Source organism: Hemibagrus wyckioides, linkage group LG08 (genome assembly GCF_019097595.1).
Source record: "Hemibagrus wyckioides isolate EC202008001 linkage group LG08, SWU_Hwy_1.0, whole genome shotgun sequence".
In the NCBI taxonomy this organism is placed as follows: domain Eukaryota; kingdom Metazoa; phylum Chordata; class Actinopteri; order Siluriformes; family Bagridae; genus Hemibagrus; species Hemibagrus wyckioides.
Window position 1 is genome coordinate 23,551,876 of NC_080717.1, and position 20,005 is coordinate 23,571,880.

The 20,005-nt window shown below is 40.5% G+C and overlaps 1 protein-coding gene across 6 annotated transcripts; it reads right to left on the bottom strand.

The window, feature by feature from the left end:
• Positions 1–2,546: 2,546 nt before the first annotated feature.
• Positions 2,547–16,392, bottom strand: LOC131358148 (coiled-coil domain-containing protein 136-like). 6 transcript variants are annotated; one of them, XM_058397702.1, is made up of 10 exons: positions 16,232–16,391; positions 15,838–15,932; positions 12,690–12,923; positions 11,133–11,207; positions 10,734–10,910; positions 7,567–7,678; positions 7,262–7,484; positions 6,589–6,720; positions 5,637–5,742; positions 2,547–3,426 (listed from the first exon to the last, which is right to left on the bottom strand). In XM_058397702.1, exons 2-9 carry the CDS (start codon positions 15,887–15,889, stop codon positions 5,647–5,649), a joined length of 1,101 nt encoding a protein of 366 aa, XP_058253685.1. In that variant the 5' UTR covers positions 15,890–15,932; positions 16,232–16,391; the 3' UTR covers positions 2,547–3,426; positions 5,637–5,646. The 6 variants fall into 6 exon arrangements, 5 of the variants coding, with proteins under 5 accessions (XP_058253685.1, XP_058253684.1, XP_058253687.1 ...); XR_009205352.1 differs by having other exon boundaries at positions 5,637–5,702; positions 15,838–16,391; XM_058397701.1 differs by having other exon boundaries at positions 15,838–16,392.
• Between the last annotated feature and the right edge of the window lie 3,613 nt (positions 16,393–20,005).

Below are 20,005 nucleotides of genomic sequence, written 5' to 3' on the forward strand. Positions count from 1 at the left end.
ATGGTGGTCTGATGAAGGGTGTGACGCTGATGATGATGAGGGTCTGATGAAGGGTGTGACGCTGATGATGATGAGGGTCTGATGAAGAGTGTGACGCTGATAATGATGATGGTCTGATGAAGAGTGTGACACTGATGATGATAATGATGATGGTGGTCTGATGAAGGGTGTGACGCTGATGATGATGAGGGTCTGATGAAGGGTGTGACGCTGATGATGATGAGGGTCTGATGAAGAGTGTGACGCTGATAATGATGATGGTCTGATGAAGAGTGTGACACTGATGATGATGGTGGTCTGATGAAGAGTGTGACGCTGATGATGATAATGATGATGATGATGGTCTGATGAAGAGTGTGACACTGATGATGATGGTGGTCTGATGAAGAGTGTGACACTGATGATGATAATGATGATGATGATGGTCTGATGAAGAGTGTGATGCTGATGATGATGGTGGTCTGATGAAGAGTGTGACACTGATGATGATAATGATGATGATGATGGTCTGATGAAGAGTGTGATGCTGATGATGATGGTTTGATGAAGAGTGTGACGCTGATGATGATAATGATGATGATGATGGTCTGATGAAGAGTGTGATGCTGATGATGATGGTTTGATGAAGAGTGTGACGCTGATGATGATGATGGTTTGATGAAGAGTGTGACGCTGATGATAATGGTTTGATGAAGAGTGTGACGCTGATGATGATGATGGTTTGATGAAGAGTGTGACGCTGATGATAATGGTTTGATGAAGAGTGTGACGCTGATGATGATGAGGGTCTGATGAAGAGTGTGACGCTGATGATGATGATGGTCTGATGAAGAGTGTGACACTGATGATGATGGTGGTCTGATGAAGAGTGTGACGCTGATGATGATAATGATGATGATGATGGTCTGATGAAGAGTGTGATGCTGATGATGATGGTTTGATGAAGAGTGTGACGCTGAAGATGATGATGGTCTGATAAAGAGTATGATGCTGATGATGATGATGGTTTGATGAAGAGTGTGACACTGATGATGATGATGATCTGATGAAGAGTGTGACGCTGCTGCTGCTGATGATCTGATGAAGAGTGTGACGCTGCTGCTGCTGATGATCTGATGAAGAGTGTGACGCTGCTGCTGCTGATGATCTGATGAAGAGTGTGACGCTGCTGCTGATGATGATCTGATGAAGAGTGTGACGCTGCTGCTGATGATGATCTGATGAAGAGTGTGACGCTGCTGCTGATGATGATCTGATGAAGAGTGTGACGCTGCTGCTGCTGATGATCTGATGAAGAGTGTGACGCTGCTGATGATGATGATCTGATGAAGAGTGTGACGCTGCTGATGATGATGATCTGATGAAGAGTGTGACGCTGCTGATGATGATGATCTGATGAAGAGTGTGTTCCTAACCCTAACCCTATCCCTGTGCTATAAATGTGTCACAGCTGATCCTGTGTTATAAACAGTAATAAAACACACAACTCAAAGTCAACAGTGTTCTTATTTATTGTTGTAACAAATGTTTATAAAGAGACACGAACACGAGGGAGTGTGTTTTCTCGACAGTGTGAAGTGGAATATTGCTTTCTTTTGCTTTTTTTGTGTTTTTGTTTGTAAATATTCTGCCGGGTTTGTGTTATTTTCCACTACAATCTTCACAACACACAATGCACAAAAATCATCAACATCATCTGACGGCGCCGACCGCGTCGTCTACAACACTCTCATTCACTAATCTATAAACGTGTTAGAAACGATATTTATTACACTGTTCCACTGAGAGGAAAACAAACAAAAGAAAACGTCCTTAAAATATAAAAGGCAATGCATTTAAAAACAATACGTCACAAAAGGATAGAAAATGTGTTTATAATCAGAGCTCTACTTCTTTTCTATAAAGCAGCACAGAGATGCTGAGCGTCAGTCTCGGATCCCCACAGAGACTCATTATTACAGGACCGTTTATTAGAGAGGAAAAAATCCTGTAATCAAGAGATCAGAAATAATCACCTACTTAATGATAGAGACAGTGATGTAGAAACTATTACTGAATAAATGAGGTGTTTATGAGGCGTGTTTCTCCTTCACTCTGAATCGGAGTTAAACTTCGATCTCTTTCAGACTGACCCTGCGACGCCGAGACACTTTACTGCTCTGATTAAAAAGGACATTAAAAGCTGAGAATTTACCACAACAATTTAAATCTCTTTTTAAAAATCACATTTTGTAATCTTATATTTTTATTAATGCTTAGAATGTGCAAATGATGCAAATGAATAAAATAAAAAATAAAAAATAAAAACTCATTCAACCTTTAATCTTTAATTATCTCTTAAGAATATATAAAGCTATTATATTTTATTTCTAATGCACTAGAGTAATTTTTTTTCTATTTCTTTAAAATGTATATATATATATATATATATATATATATATATATATATATTTATATAATTTATAATTTATAATTTATATTATATATATATATATATATATATATATATATATATATATATATATATATATATATATATATATATATATATATCAGTTTTTTTTCTTTTTTTAAATTGTTGGTGAATTGTTGTGGTTTTAAACTCTAAGTGGAATAAAACTCTGGGGGACGTGCCGTTAGAGGACATTAATCAGCACACGTCTGATTGTGGCTGGGTTTTAATGGATCAGTAATGAGAGTTGTTCCAGAACAGGAATGCAGTTAAAGCCTGTTGTTTTTCTATAAATGGCGCTGATGAGCACATCATTATTGAGGCTTCATTTTCACTTCCTGTCTCCTACTTCCTGCTTGTGAGCACACACCGCTCATACGGCATTATGGCTGATGCAAACTACTGTATAAACGCCATTCATGAAGCAACATCGGACCCGAGTCTGTGTTCTAGTGTCTAAGACGAAAAATTTAAAGTGACGATCTCCTAAAAAACACCAAATCCAGAGGAATTGTAGCGTAAATGGTTTCACCTCGGGGTCCTGTTGGCAGTTTTTTTTGCTAATGCTAAAGTAAATAACTAAAAACACATTCAACTATATAAACAGATCAATTTTTACAACAGAACAATACTTAAGATAAATAGCAGAATAAATTAACATCTTCACAAAACATAGAGCTGATATTAGATTAAATGAGATCCCAAGCCACTTATAAATCTGTTAGTAAAGAACTTTTGTACAAACTGTTTAAAGAAAGTTCCAATAATAATAATAATAATAATAATAATAATAATAATAATAATAATAATAATCACATTTGGTCAAAGAACCCAAAGCCTGAAGAGCCCTGTTGTCATGGAAAAAGGTGGAATTATCAGCTGTCTGTTGGTCAAAAGGTCCAAAATGAAACAAATATAAAGGCCAACACCTCCACTGTCACCGCTCTCTCTCATCCACAGACTCCATTTTCACTCTGAAACACACAAACACAATTCCCATCATTCCATGAACGTGTGTGAGTTTCACATCCTTCAGTGTCATCATACATCATAAATTATTCACAATCACTCGCCTCTCAGCTTCCAGGAATACTGATGGCATTACTGTTCACTGAACATAGCAAGCTAGTCTGAACAGACAGTTAGCTAGATACAGCAGTGAATTTTGATGTGAGAGTATAGCAGTGTAAGAGTATAGCAGTAGGACAGTATTAGAGTATTAGAGTACAGCAGTATTAGAGTATTAGAGTATAGCAGTGTACAGTATTAAAGTATTAGAGTATTAGAGTATAGCAGTAGGACAATATTAGAGTATTAAAGTATAGCAGTAGGACAATATTAGAGTATTAAAGTATAGCAGTAGGACAATATTAGAGTATTAAAGTATAGCAGTAGGACAATATTAGAGTATTAAAGTATAGCAGTAGGACAATATTAGAGTATTAAAGTATAGCAGTAGGACAATATTAGAGTATTAAAGTATAGCAGTAGGACAATATTAGAGTATTAGAGTATAGCAGTGTGACAGTATGACAGTATTAGAGTATAGCAGTGTGACAGTATGACAGCATTAGAGTATAGCAGTGTGACAGTATGACAGTATTAGAGTATTAGAGTATAGCACTGTGACAGTATGACAGTATTAGAGTATTAGAGTATAGCAGTGTGACAGTATGACAGTATTAGAGTATTAGAGTATAGCAGTGTGACAGTATGACAGTATTAGAGTATTAGAGTATAGCACTGTGACAGTATGACAGTATTAGAGTATTAGAGTATAGCACTGTGACAGTATGACAGTATTAGAGTATTAGAGTATAGCAGTGTGACAGTATGACAGTATTAGAGTATTAGAGTATAGCACTGTGACAGTATGACAGTATTAGAGTATTAGAGTATAGCACTGTGACAGTATGACAGTATTAGAGTATTAGAGTATAGCAGTGTGACAGTATGACAGTATTAGAGTATTAGAGTATAGCAGTGTGACAGTATGACAGTATTAGTGTATTAGTGTATAGCAGTGTGACAGTATTAGAGTATTAGAGTATAGCAGTGTGACAGTATGACAGTATTAGAGTATTAGTGTATAGCAGTGTGACAGTATGACAGTATGACAGTATTAGAGTATTAGAGTATAGCAGTGTGACAGTATGACAGTATTAGAGTATTAGAGTATAGCACTGTGACAGTATGACAGTATTAGAGTATTAGAGTATAGCAGTGTGACAGTATGACAGTATTAGTGTATTAGTGTATAGCAGTGTGACAGTATGACAGTATTAGAGTATTAGTGTATAGCAGTGTGACAGTATGACAGTATGACAGTATTAGAGTATTAGAGTATAGCAGTGTGACAGTATGACAGTATTAGAGTATTAGAGTATAGCAGTGTGACAGTGTGACAGTATGACAGTATTAGAGTATTAGAGTATAGCAGTGTGACAGTATTAGAGTATTAGAGTATAGCAGTGTGACAGTGTGACAGTATTAGAGTATTAGTGTATAGCACTGTGACAGTATGACAGTATTAGAGTATTAGAGTATAGCAGTGTGACAGTATGACAGTATTAGAGTATTAGAGTATAGCAGTGTGACAGTATGACAGTATTAGAGTATTAGAGTATAGCAGTGTGACAGTATGACAGTATTAGAGTATTAGAGTATAGCAGTGTGACAGTGTGACAGTATGACAGTATTAGAGTATTAGAGTATAGCAGTGTGACAGTGTGACATTATTAGAGTATTAGTGTATAGCACTGTGACAGTATGACAGTATTAGAGTATTAGAGTATAGCAGTGTGACAGTATGACAGTATTAGAGTATTAGAGTATAGCAGTGTGACAGTATGACAGTATTAGAGTATTAGAGTATAGCAGTGTGACAGTATGACAGTATTAGAGTATTAGAGTATAGCAGTGTGACAGTATTAGAGTATTAGAGCATATCAGTGTAACAGTATTAGAGTATTAGAGCATATCAGTGTAACAGTATGACAGGTTCACTGTTTTGGTTGAAGAGAAGGATAAGATGTTGCCCTTAGAATAATTAGTCCAGAAGGGTGACTGTGTGGTAAAGCTAAAGCTCCTCAGTTAGGTCCCACTCATTGCTCCCTACACATTGCTCCCTACACAGATCACATGACTGGAACACACTGTTTGTCAGTGAAAGGCCTGGTTGTACCTGCTGCTGTTTAGGATGCGAGCTCAGACCACCAGCACCACAGAACTGCCATGATGACAATCATTCCTAAGAAAGGCAGCGAAAGAACAGCAGACTCAGTGCAGAGCTGAGGTTGTGATGAAGGGATGAGATGGGAGAGAGATGGAAAATACAAATTAAGGAATGAGTGAAGGATGAAGCAACAAAACACACACACAATCAAACACACACACACATCTTATGAAAGCATTATGAAGGTGTTGAGGAACTGTAACTGAAATAAGACACAGAAACAAACACAGACTTTTAACAGTAATTGGATATAAATAATTGTTAATAAATCACCTAAATCAATCCCTTCTGATGTATTCCATTCTTTATTAATTCCAGTTAATCTCATGAGATTTTGATAAACAATTTAATGTTTTAGCCAAACTGAGAAACATTTGTCTGCAGTGTCAGATTATTTGGGTAGAAACGGTGATGATGGATATTTGGAAGTTTGGCAGTAGAAGCTGGAGGTAGGCTGTTGGTGGTTTTGTGCTGAGGGTTTGAGGTTAAGTGGTTAAACGTGTTGGGTGCTGAGGGTTACAGTTAAAAGATTAACTGGTGGAGGATCTGTGGAGGTTTGAGGTTATATATCATGTTGCCTGTGTACTTTTTAGAAATATGTATGATTAGAGGTCAGGTCAGAGACGAAACTGTCCATGAGCTACATATCCTATAATAATAAAGGTGAGGGCAGGGCAGGGGTACTTCATGATCAGGATGAGAAACACACATCTAGAAGATGTACTGTTCAGTGATTTGCAGGCTACATGAGGTTATTTAACCTTAAGGGGCGCTGGTTAATGAATAAAGTCATTTCTTATAGATGTGCCGAACTGATGCACTGAATGAATGTAAGACATCTTACTGCTTCATAGGTAAACTTTTGTAGAAACCTTAGAGGTTTTGCTAGGCTCAGTCCCACCTGTCTCTCTTCTGAGAGTTTCTCTAGCTCCTCCCTACAGTGCAGAAGCTCCAGCTCCAGCTCAGCCCGTTCCTTCTGACTGGTTTCAAACAGGTTTTGTAGCTCCCTCAGCTCAGTCCGCACACAGTCACACTGCCATCACAGCAACAACATGGAAAACACATAATACAGATGAAAAACAGTCTGATATGGTGCACCTACAGCAGGTTACCTGCTCTAGTGCAACTGCTTCAACATATCCCCTCACTATCATTCCTTCCCCCTTATACCTGCCCCAGCGTACCCAAGGCTACCTGTATCAACAGCATACATGTCTCAGTGTATCCACCCCAAGTACTCACCTAAGCATATAGTACATGCTCCAATGTACCAGAGCTTGTCTACCTCACCATAAATACCCCAGTATATACCCCTTCCTGAAAGGGTCTATCACAACCTGTCTACATTGTGTCCCTGCCCCTGCTTATATACCCCACTGCACCTGCCCCAGTCTATCCACCCCAGCAAACCTGCCCCAATCTGTCCACCCCAGCATATCTGCCCCAGTCTATCCGCCCACTGCACCTGCCCCAGTCTATCCGCCCACTGCACCTGCCCCAGTCTATCCACCTCAGTGTATCTTCCCCTGTCTATCCAGCTCAGTGTATTTGCCCCAGTCCAACCTCCAGCATACCTGCCTCTGCAGCTGTTCTGCTCTCTCCTCAGCGTCTTTGAGCTGCTCCCTCAGGGAGACCGTCTCGGAGAACCCTGAGCTCAAACTTGTTGGTGTGAGTGGCTTTCCGTCTAAGGAAATATTCTTCTGAATACAGACGTCCACAAATCTGCCGGAAGAAGCTGATCCCCCAATTACATTCGTCTGAATCCCATCATTCTCCTGCACTTTAACACCACCTGAACTGCTCAAAATAAGATAAAAGCTTATTACAACATGGAAAACAGGTTGAGTTACACAGGTGAGTCTGCATGAGTGATTTTTACCTCGTCATCTGCAGCACCTGTAGTCTCTCTGTCAGTTTACTGTTGGCCTCCTTCAGGGTCTTACACTCCGTCTTTAGACTGGCAAGTTCCTCCTTCAACTGTTCCACATCACCTGAAAAAACATTCATTCATTCATTCATCCACGTATGTAATAATCATTGCGTTACTCAACGATTCAGTCACCTGGACCAACACCAGGGAGGTTTTTGCTTCACGAATCTTAGAATTAGCCGCAACAACTGACAGATTAGATTATCCATCAGTCAGACCACTCCAGAATTTTGACTGGATATTATATTGTCTGCAAGCCACATTGGGAAACCAGTCCAATGATACATGCTCTCCATCTGCTCCACATTGCCGTACAGGAATAGAAGAAAATCTGCACAGTTGGTGTAGACTAAAAACAAACTGCTGCTGTCTGAGAAAACTGGCACACTCCTGGAGTAAAACTCAGTGCTGTGTTGAAGAATCTAAACAGTTTGCTGCTCAATTCAACCACTTGCTTTGAGCTTTGTGTGGAATCATATTTACACAAAACAACTATCTATGAGGAACAACATGAGGAGTCAGTAGTCAGTTATTGTGGACAGGGTTGACTGGTGTAAATGAACTAGAACGGCTGAGACCTCTCTCTTTCAAAATTAATGAAAAAAAGAAGAAAGAATTTTGAACCAAAAACAACAGCACCACCAGTGGTTGTAATGGAGGTTGTAGTGGAGGTTGATTTGTTCCCAGCCCAATGTTTAGATTCATTCAGCCAATCAGAGGCAGTGAACGGAGTTGCCAGGTCTCAGCGAAACGTGCAGCCTTGAATACACCGATCAGGCATAACCTTATGACCACCTGCCTAATATTGTGTTAGTCCCGCTTTCGCTGCCAAGACATCCCTGACCCGTCGACCCATGGACTCCACCAGATCCCTGAAGGTGTGCTGTGGTATCTGACACCAAGATGTTAGCAGCATATCCTTTAAGACCTTTAAATTGTGAGGTGGAGCCTCCATGGATCGGACTTGTTTGTCCAGCACATCCCACAGATGCTGGATTGGATTGAGATCTGGGGAATTTGGAGGCCAGGTCAACACCTCAAAGTCGTTGTTGTGCTCATCAAACCATTCCTGAATTATTTTTTACTTTGTGCATTATCCTGCTGTAAGAGGCCACAGCCATCAGGGAATACCGTTTCTATGAAAGGGTGTACATCGTCTGCGACAATGATTAGGTAGGTGGTACATGTCAAAGTAACATCCACATGGATGGCAGGACCCAAGGTTTCCCAGCAGAACATTGCCCAAAGCATGACACTGCCTCCACCAGCTTGTCTTCTTCCCGTAGTGCATCCTGGTGCCATGTGTTCCCCAGGTAAGAGACACACACGCACCCGGCCATCCACGTGATGTAAAAGAAAACGTGATTCATCAGACCAGGCCACCTTCTTCCATTGCTCCGTGGTCCAGTTCTAATGCTCACATGCCCATTGTTGGCACTTTCAGTGGTGCACAGGGGTCAGCGTTGGCACCCTGACTGGTCTGCGGCTATGCAGCCCCATACGCAAAAAAATTGTGATGCACTGTGTATTCTGACACCTTTCTATCAGAATCAGCATTAACTTCTTCAGCAATTTCAGCAACAGTAGCTTGTCTGTTGGATCAGATCACACGGGCCAGCCTTCGCTCCCCACGTGCATCAATGAGCCTTGGCCGCCCATGACCCTGTTGCCGGTTCACCACTGTTCCTTCCTTTGACCACTTTTGATAGATACTGACCACTGCAGACCGGGAACACCCCACAAGAGCTGCAGTTTTGGAGCTGGGGTTGAGCAAGTAGAGTGTAATTATCAACTCTGAAATCCAGAAAAATGTAAATATATATAGAAAACAGGAATGGTTTTGTGTGTGTGTGTGTGTGTGTGTAAGAGGTTTATGTCTCTGCCAATACGATCAGCATAACAGTGAGTTACTGATGGATACTAACATTAATTTTCAATATCCTGACGATCCCAGTGTAAGTAGAAAACAGACCAGATACAAGAGTCATGAAGTAAAAAGGTCACTGCCACTGCTGGGCCCCTGAGCAAGGCCTCTAACCCTCAACTGCTCAGCTCTATAAAAGAGATAAATGTAAGTCATCCTTGATAAATGCCATGTCTGCTATATGCCATGAATGTAAATGTTAGTCACACAGTCAGCCCGAAGGTTCTGCTGTTGTGAAAAGGTTTAAAGCTGAGGATTAGCTAACTCAAGAATATGAGTCATGATCTAAAGTCTGATCATCACAGGCACACAGCGTTTCAGCAGCTTCATTAGGAAACTGCTTGACCTTTAACCTAAAAGACCAAAAAAGGATGCCTGAAGAGGCTGAAACTAAAATCTTTCACACCAAATTGTTTTGTCAGCCAAACAGAAATCAGAACACGTTCTGGATTCATAATGAAGGATGGATTCTGCTCAGAGAAATGAAGCTATGACGCTTCTCCAGGTTCCTCAGTGTGTTATGTCATGTTCTCATTAATACAGTGACATCACATTCTCGGCATCCTTAACTCCCCTTCCCAACACACACACACTCTCTCTCTGCAATGCCAGTGTCTTCCTCCTCTTATTAAAAGCATCATGATTTATGTCTCTGGCTGCAGGACGCTAAGCATGAGGTCGACTTTGGAGATGAAGTCAACAGCTTGTGTGTTTATTTCACGGTGATATCAGCACACACAGCGGTGTGTGAGGAACGCATGCTCTTTAAAAAAAAAGCGAAATAAACAGAGGAGAGACAAATGAATGCTCATGTCTCGTGATTTCTCCTCGACAAATGATCCATTAAAACTCTCACAGCATGTCAGCATCATCACTCCTGCTATACAGCCAGAAGAATGCTCAGTTCTGATTGGCTGCAGCTGCTTATTATTATTTTCTTGTGTCAGGCACCGTAAAAGTAGATCCTAAGGCAGGGAAGGGAGGGGCATAGTAGGGTGGGGCGGGGCAAGCTGGTACTGCACAAGGGAGGTTAACCGAATAAAATAATCAAAAGCTGATCATTTTTTATATTGTGAGGAAGTGAAACATGTCCATGACTCTGACTCACATACACGTGCATCTGCTCGCCTCATTCTTTAATCTCGGATCTAAATTTCCTCTTCCGCCCCTCTATTCCTCTCTCCATCCTCACCTTCTCTCTTCCTCTCTTCATCTCTCCTCTGACTCTTCATCGCGATCTCGGCTCTCAGTGTGACCGTCTCGAGCTCGTACTCCTCTGCTGCCTGCTGGAGCGTCAGGACCTCCTCCTGTAGCTCCACCCTCTGCTGCTCCACTCCCTCCATCTCCTGCTGGATTGAACACAGCTGGGCTAGAAAGACAGAGAGAGAGAGAGAGAGAGAGAGAGAGAGAGAGAGACAGAGAGAGCTGTAAAAATGATGGAATAGCAACTGACATACAGCAAATTGTGAAGAAACAGCAAGAGACACGTTTCATTCAGTCAGTTTAGTTGAATTGTTATTGTTTTTTTTCTTTTCTATTCAGTCACACCAATAAGGACAGAAAAAGAGAGGGATAGAGGCAGGTTTGTTACCCTGTAGACACTGGATTTGTCGGGTGAAGGCTTCGGCCTGGTGCGCGCTCCCTACACGTTCTTCCTCCAGAAGACCTGCAGATCAGTGAAGAGAGTTCAGAGATTGCACACAGCTTCAGGAAAGCAGTAATGGAGTAAAAGCAGGATTTCTGTTTACAGTACACTGCACTATTATTAAAACACACTGAGGCTCACTTGGTTTCTAATGAAATAAAAACAGGAATGTTTCCAGCTCTTCATCAGCAGACTCAAGACACACTGCACACTGTGTTCAAGTTAGAAGGTAGTTTTAATCCACTTTATAATCTTTTAACATTATAGTCTTGATAATGTTTAAGACAAAGATGTGCTAGAAGGTGATATGCAGTGATAATGTCTTCATATGATTGGCTGATGTGTTAAATGAAGCTCCGCCCCCTGTTCATGGTGGTATTCAGTACTGAGATGAGTCACGATGATGGGGAAGTGGTCAGATTACCAGGCTAGTTTCACTGCCAGGATCAGAATGTCCAGTCTGGAGGATGTTTACTGCAAGGTCCAGCTGTGTCCCTTTATAACTGACCTGGATCAACTGGGGGTTTTTTTGGGGGTTTTTTTTTTTTGCTAAATAAAATCGATCTTATATTATTATTATTATTATTATTATTATTATTATTATTATTATTATTATTATCTTATTAATGACTTCAAATCCAGCTTTAATTTTTGTTTTTTAATAAAAATCATACTATGACTGGGATTTCTGTTAGTGAAGATAATGAAATAAAATGAAATATGATCAAACAGTGAAGGTATTCGTGTTAGCTGTGTGGGCGTGGCCGTGAGCTGTAACAGTGAGCATGAGGAATGTCAGTGATGTCATTGACCATGTGGGATTTAGTCCAGAGAAAGAGTCTGGAAGCTTCTCTGACCCTGCAGCTGTTCTCCAGAAGAAGAAAAAAAGTCAGAGGCTGTTTATAGTGTGCACTCAGCGCCTTCACCTAGTTCACTACATACAGCACTGTGGAGCTCCTTCAGCAGCCATAAAATGAGTGTGTGAGTGTGTGTATATGTGAGTGTGTGTATATGAGTGTGTGTGTATATGCATGTTACATGTGTGTGTGTGTGTATGCATGTTACATGTGTGTGTGTGTGTATGCATGTTACATGTGTGGGTGTGTGTGTGTGTGTATGTGTGTGTGTGTGTATGCATGTTACGTGTGTGTGTATGTGTGTGTGTGTGGTGCGTGTATATATATATATATATATATATATATATATATATATATATATATATATATATATATATATATATATATACATAGTGTGTGTGTGTGTATATATCTGTCTGTGTGTGTGTGTGTGTGTGTGTGTGTATATATATATATATATGTGTGTGTGTATATATCTGTGTGTGTGTGTGTGTGTGTGTATATATATATATATATATATATGTGTGTGTGTGTGTGCGTGTGTGTGTATATATCTGTGTGTGTGTGTGTGTATGTGTGTATATATCTGTGTGTGTGTGTATGTGTGTATATATGAACCATGGTTGTTACACAGTGGGAGTCTCACCCTGCAGCTCTGTGCTGTTCTCCTCGTGTTTCTGTGACGTGTCTCGCGCTTCCTCCAGCTCCAGCAGCAGGTGCAGTATCTGAGCTTTCAGCTCCTCCAGCTCCTCCTCTTTGCTCTTCTCCTCTTTCTCTTCCTTCTCTTTCTCTCCTCCCTCTATCTCCGCTTTCTCACACTCCTTCTCCAGCGTCTGGTCGTCCATTGTGTTTTCACCTGCTTTCAGGTCGCTGCGCTCGTCTGCACAGAAGAAACAACCTCACAAAGAAATTGTACAATGCTGTCCTAAGAAGCTCTTCTGTGGCCTACACTCATCACCAAAACAAACAGCTTCACACTGTTCCGCTGTTTTGGTCACTTAAAATATCAAATGTAGAAGATTTATATATAAAAGATTCAAGATTAACTTTATTGAAGAACTTTAGCTCTTTATCTGGATCCGTTATAGAAATATCATCAATGTCATATATGATTATATCTGAAAGATAAAACCATCGGCACTGCTGGAATGTTCATGTGGAGATAAATGAATCATGTCAATGTGTGTGTGTGTGTGTGTACTGTATGGCTTAGTGTGTACGTGAGTGTGTGTATGTGTGTGTGTATGCGAGTATGTGTGAGTGTGTATATGTGTGTGTGTGTGTACTGTATGGCTTAGTGTGTATGTGAGTGTGTGTGTGTGTATGGCTTAGTGTGTATGTGAGTGTGTATATGTGTGTGAGTATGTGTGTTTGAGTGTATTTGAGAATATATGTGTGTGTGTGTTTGTGTGTGTGTATGCGAGTGTGTGTGAGTGTATTAGTGTATTTGAGTATATATGTGTGTGTGTGTGTGTGTGTGTGTGTACTGTATGGCTTAGTGTGTATGTGAGTGTGTGTATGAGTGTGTGTGTGTACTGTATGGCTTAGTGTGTATGTGAGTGTGTGTATGAGTGTGTGTGTGTATGGCTTAGTGTGTATGTGAGTGTGTATATGTGTGTGAGTATGTGTGTTTGAGTGTATTTGAGTATATATGTGTGTGTGTGTTTGTGTGTGTATAAAGATAAAATAGTATTATGCAGCTAGCAGCTCATTTTTAAGGCACTTCAAATCTTCCTATAATCATATCATCAGCACAGCTTTAACACTGACTCATCACGCAGACGTGTGTGTGTGTTTTGCACTCTCACAGCGCCATCTAATGGAGCAGTGAGGCACAGACACACACTATCACTATTTCTGATACACATTCTAGTGTAATGATAGTTAAAAATTGAATTCTACGAAATTATTTTACACCCTTTCTGTACATGTGAAAATGTTAAAATAAATAAAAGACTGAAACGATTCTGCAGAAGGACTTATTCAAGACTCAGGATTAGATTTGTCATGTACACAGATCTACAGTGTGAGATGCACAACAATAACAAACTCCATCCATCTATCCATTATCTATACCTGTATTCCTAATTAGGGTCACAGGGATCTGCTGGAGCTTATCCCTGCACACATTGGGCGAAAGGCAGGGGGTACACCCTGGACAGGTCACCAGTCCATCACAGGGTCACATATATAGACAAACAACCACACACTCCTATGGGCAATTTAGAATTACCAATCAACCTAATGTAAATGTTTTTGGACTATGGAAGGAAACCCACGCAGGCACAGGGAGAACATGCAAACTCCACACAGAAAGGCCCCTGCCTGTTCGAACCCAGGATACAAACCCAGGACCTTTTTGCTGTGAGGCAACAGTGCTAATCACTAAGCCACCATGCTGCCCCAATAACAAATTAAATAATAATACAAACTGAATATCTCTTTTTCTCTCTCTTTCTCTCTCTCTCTCTCTTTCTCTCTCCCACACATACATCTTGTTATTGTACCTGTTTGCACCCACACACTCCCATCACCATTTCTGCACTTAGCATCTATAACACTACCCCCAACTACACACACACACACACACACACACACACACACTCACACTAATCTGAAAATCATCACTGCATGTGTTAATTCATCACACAGTAAAAGAACATTAACCGTTTCTATTCCGGTGGAAATTCTTCTGAAACACAAACACGACGATAAACACAGGAGATTTTCAGGACTCTAAAACACAGAGTTCAGAACACAGGTATCTAGAGTCTGGAGCACAACGTTCTAGGGTTCGAATTTTAGAGAGCAGCTTAATGACAATAAAGTCTTTATAGATTACTGATGGAGGATGTGATCTTCTGGGAGATTTTTACACCAATCCAAAAACGAGCCTGGACCATCATCTGCTTTGAGTCAACTCATCAGATGATCTGACTCTGAAGGAGCCGAGCAGGATCTTCCTCTCTCTCTCATTAAAACGAAACTTTTCTCGACTGTCGAATTGACTACTAAACTGAAATATTATCCCACTGACGATTAAAAGTACATTTAGTACATGATTTCTTTACTGTCTCCTTCTCTCTGTCCTATCTGTCCTGTCTACTCGAGCTCCTCACTGCGGAGTCTGAAGAACATTATTTCACTTTTCCGTACAGAAGCTACAGAAGATCACCGTAACCCTGTGCGTAAGGAGATCAGTAACACCACGATGTCTCACTCTGTCTGCGAGATTATCGCAGCTTCTTCGCGTTCTCTCACCAGTGGAACATAACTGAGGGTTCTGGAAATATATGAATATTCCCTGGAAGAGCCGATAGAACTCTAAAGTTCTCTGAGACAGAACAGAACATACTCTGTACACCAGCTCAACTGCCCTGTTCACAATGACATCACTGTTCTTCTACATTCCATCCGTCTGACCATGTGAATGTGTGCGTGTATGTGTGTGTGTGTGTGTATGTGTGTGTGTGTGTGTGTGTGTTCATGTTGCAGTCCATTGTGCTTCCCTGATACAACAGGGATGACAGAATAAAAAACACACATTCTGTTACAGTTTCCTGAAAACACACACACACACACACACCTGCTCAGAGAAGTCCATCACGTCTCGTAAACATCCAACAGTTAGAGGATCTCAGTGAATCCACCCTCCTTCCTTCTCTATCTCACACTCTCTGTCTGTCTTTCAACTATTGCTAAACTCAATATGTGTGTGTGTTTGTCTGTGTGTGTCTGTGTGTGTCTGTGTGTGTGTGCGCATGTGTTTGTGTCTGTGTGTCTGTGCGTCGTACCTGTGGAGTCCAGTACTTCCTCTATAAGTGGTGGCAGACGCAATCCATCCATGGTTTTCACGGAGGAGAGGGACGGAGTCCTCACACACACCCGCCTACACACACACAGTCAAAGGGGAAGGATAGAAAAACACGCACACACACACTACACAGTGAATCTGATACAGCGTGGGAGAAAAAGAGAGGGAGAGAGAGAGGGAGGGAGGGAGAGAGAGAGAGAGAGAGAGAGAGAGAGAGAGAGAGAGAGAGAGAGAAAGAGAGATCTAGCAAACTCTTCTGACTACATTTCATTTCCTTGTTGTTTTCACTTTCACACGTCCTGTCTCTCTTTCTCTCTCTCTTTTTCTCTCTCTGTCTCAGAGTCTTTCTTCCTCCATCTTTCTCGCATATTTACCAGAGATGTGGTTCTCTTTCTTCATAGCACTAAATCTCTTTCTCTCTCTCTCTCTCTCTCTCTCTTTTTCACATTCTCTTTGCTTTCAACACACAGTTACAGTCTTATCTACGCAACACACCAGAAATTCACTGATCAGTTACACACACGCACACACACACACGCACACACACTTCCAAAAAGGCAAAGCATGCTTTAACCCTTTAGGAGGTCATGAGAAATCTGGAAACGATCTCTCTCTCTCTCTCATTCTCTCTCCCTCTCTCTCGCTCTCTCAAAGCTGCTGTGAGAAAGAGAGTCACAGGAAGTGCATGTGTATATAAAAGTGTGTGTGTGTGTGTGTGTCAGTTGCACTGCTGTTATGCAATGTGTTGCGTCTACGTGTCTAAAGATTGAGTGAACTTAGATGGAATGAACAGATGTGAAGGAATGCGGTGTGTCCTGCATAGCTGTCAGTCTCAGAGCAGGAGTTTAATCAGTTTTTACTGTTTTAAAATTTGTCATATCTGAGGTTTATAAACTGAAAAGAGGCACAAGCTCAGCAGCGCTGGTCTTACCCCGAGCAAGGGTCATCAGATATTTGGTATCAGAGACATCATACTCACTACAAGACTTTGTTGGTCAGAACATTTCTGAACCTTGGTACACTAATGTCTGTGTTTCTAGTGATGCATCTGTGAATCTGATCAATGCTCACTGTGATTGGTCTCAACTCCAACGGTGATTAATCAAAATACCTCCAGTAGGTTCACCAGCTAGACAGGGGACACGTTAGCAATGTGTTCATGGAAGAGTCTTTAGTTATTTTTTTTGATGAAAGTGAAGGCTTCTGCTGTCTGGATTGAGGTTTATTCCACTGCTGTGGGACTGTCAGTTCAAAGGAGATGCCCCAGAGATGTAGTATAAATAGAAAAGGGCAGTGGACCAAGAATTGACCCCTTGTGGTTCTTGCTGTTGCAGAGATTCCTGTGAGTTGCTGAGATTCAGACACCTATCCCCTTCATGATACCTTAAAGGATCTGCCCGAGAGATGAAGGATTCCACCCAGGGCAGAGCCACTCCTGTGATGTCTAGACTGGAGAGAAATGGCAGGAGGAGCTGATGGTTCAAAGTGTCAAAGGAGACAGAGAGGCCGTGTGAGATCTCATAAGATTATCTTGATGTTGAAACTGTCTCAGTGTTTTGGTTTCCTTTGGTGACTGTTTGGTGTCCAGCAGGTTGTTCTGTGTGTTAAAAGTGGAGAGTTTATTAAAAACAGCTCTTCAAGGGTCTTGGAAAGGAAAGGAAAGGAAAAGAAGGAAAGAGACAGGTCTGTAGTCAGCAACAGCAGCAGGCAAAAATAACTTTAATACAGCAAAAATACTTTAATCTATTAGGGTTTTAAACTATATTAATATTGCTATTACTCTATATATATATATATATATATATATATATATATATATATATATATATATATATATATATGTACACCAATCAAGCATAACATTATGAACACCTAGCAGCAGATCTTTTAAGTCCTGTAAGTTGTGAGATGGGGTCTCCATGGATCAGACTTGTTTGCCAAGCACATCCCCACAAGAGCTGCAGTTTTGGAGATGCTCTAATCCAGTCGTCTAGACATCACAATTTGGCCCTTGTCAAACTCGCTCAGACCCTTAAGCTTGCCCATTTTTCCTGCTTCTAACACATCAACTTTGAGGACAAAATGTTCACTTGCTGCCTAATATATCCCACCCACTAACAGGTGCCATGATGAGGAGATCATTAGTGTTATTCACTTCAGTGCTCATAATGTTATGCCTCATCAGTGTAAATATCATTTATTATATATTTATTATAATTTCATACATACATATATATATATAATTGCAATAACCGCATGCAGCTGCTATTTGTATTATAATTTGGATGATAATGGTGTCTTGTCTGAGGTGTGTATTGAATGTATCATGTTGTCAAACACAAACTCATTACACCAAGGAGATGTCTTTAGGTTAGCTACACGCAAGTAGCCAAATAGCTTAGCCATTAGCTGCAATGACCATATAACAAAGGATTATTATATAAAATGAAGGTGTGATACCTAAATGGCATCAGTAAACTAACAGTAGCTCATTCCCCAGTGCAGTGAGAACACAGAGATAAGGGCAACGTCTCTAATCTTTCTAAATGTAAATGATAAAGATTCACTAATGCCATGTAATGAAGTGGCATAACGTTACACTCAGTGAGAATCTTTTTCTCTCACATGCAAAAACACACAACCAGCTTCCCGAAACCGTTTAACCCCCGGCTTTCCTCTGGCACTGGATTGTTGCTAGGCAACAAGAAGTGAAATGAACATGTCAAAAACAAGATTGTAATTTTATATGGGAAAAATGATATGATGAATATTTGTGTTTTTAGCATACCTCACTGCTATCTGACACAGACACTGCTACTTACCCAGAAAGAGATATTTAATTGGATAGAGAGAGAGAGAGAGAGAGAGAGAGAGAGAGAGAGAGAGAGACAGAATGTTCCAATCAATCCAAAACATAAACACATTCTAGGACCCTGAACACAGGATCTGTGTAATATACACAGTACACATGATTATACAGTACAGGAAATAGGACAGCCCAATTAATACACAGCAAATCACTTACACACACACACACACACACACAGTCGTTTCTCTCTGCCCTCAGCCCTGTCTCCCTGTTCTTCTCGTCGTCATGCCAACATGATGAGAATCACTCTCCCCTTGCTTATTAATTATAGCGTGCAAATGGACACACACACACTGAGAGAGAGAGAGAGAGAGAGAGAGAGAGAACATTAAAATTAAAAATGTTTTACAACTTTTTTGTACATGTAGACAAATAAGACAACATATAAAAATTATTTTAAACTCTCCCGTCACACAACAGCTATCTGTCCTACAGGAAAGCATCATCGTCCCTCAGCCTCATACAGATGCTCACAGCTGCCTATGACTGACCAGTGTCCCTCTGACTGACAGGGGTGAAGTGTACTCCATATGTACTGTACTGGATCAGGCTCAGTATGTTTGCTCTCTAAAGTTTGCTTCTTTTGGTATTGCACTGATTATTACTAAGTTATGAAGTATTCCAGTTTGGCATCGTTCAGTCTGCATGTTAATATAACAAACTCACATCAAAAGATAGTGCCTCAGAGGGTCATAAATAGCAGATGACCTCCATCCCAACCAAAAAACAGTTCAGTTACCTTTCTTTAAAGTCTTTCTCTGGGAGTCCCCAATTTATCTATTTAAATGAACTTTGTAAGCCTGTGACTTTTAGCTTTTAAAGTATGTAGGCCCATCAGAAAATCAGTACTGAAAAATAGAATGTTGGATTTTTTAAGTCTTAATTAGATTCCCAAACATTGAAGTTCAGGTTGCAGAGAGTGGAGGATAAGAATTGCAAGACTGGAACTTCCTGTTGCCGGGCATGCTGCAGATAATTCATGGATTTTGAAGATTCTTAAAAACACTTGTGACCAAATTCTTTTATAGCCTGCTGTTCTCCCACTCTCAATCTCACAAAACGCTGCTAGCAAAAGCATTTCCCAAAACTTTTTAGCCATGCGATCGTTGTCGTTTTAAAATCAGAAAAGTGTCCCGTCAATAGTGGTCACTGGTCCAATTCAATTCAACTTTCATTTGTACAGAAATATAACAATTGTAAATAAAAAATTACAAAGTTTAAATCCCTAGTGAGCAGGCCCAAGGCAACAGTGGCAAGGAAAACTCCCCTGAGACCGTGT

Bases quoted from the DNA above. Each gene is read 5' to 3' on its own strand.
- LOC131358148 (XM_058397701.1), bottom strand. From the start codon at position 15,889: ATGGATGGATTGCGTCTGCCACCACTTATAGAGGAAGTACTGGACTCC. The intron at 7,679-10,733 runs GTGAGGATGGAG...ATGTTTTTTCAG, and splicing joins TGAAGAGAGGAAGAGAGAAG to GTGATGTGGAACAGTTGAAG. The intron at 7,485-7,566 runs GTAAAAATCACT...TATTTTGAGCAG, and splicing joins CAGGTGCTGCAGATGACGAG to TTCAGGTGGTGTTAAAGTGC.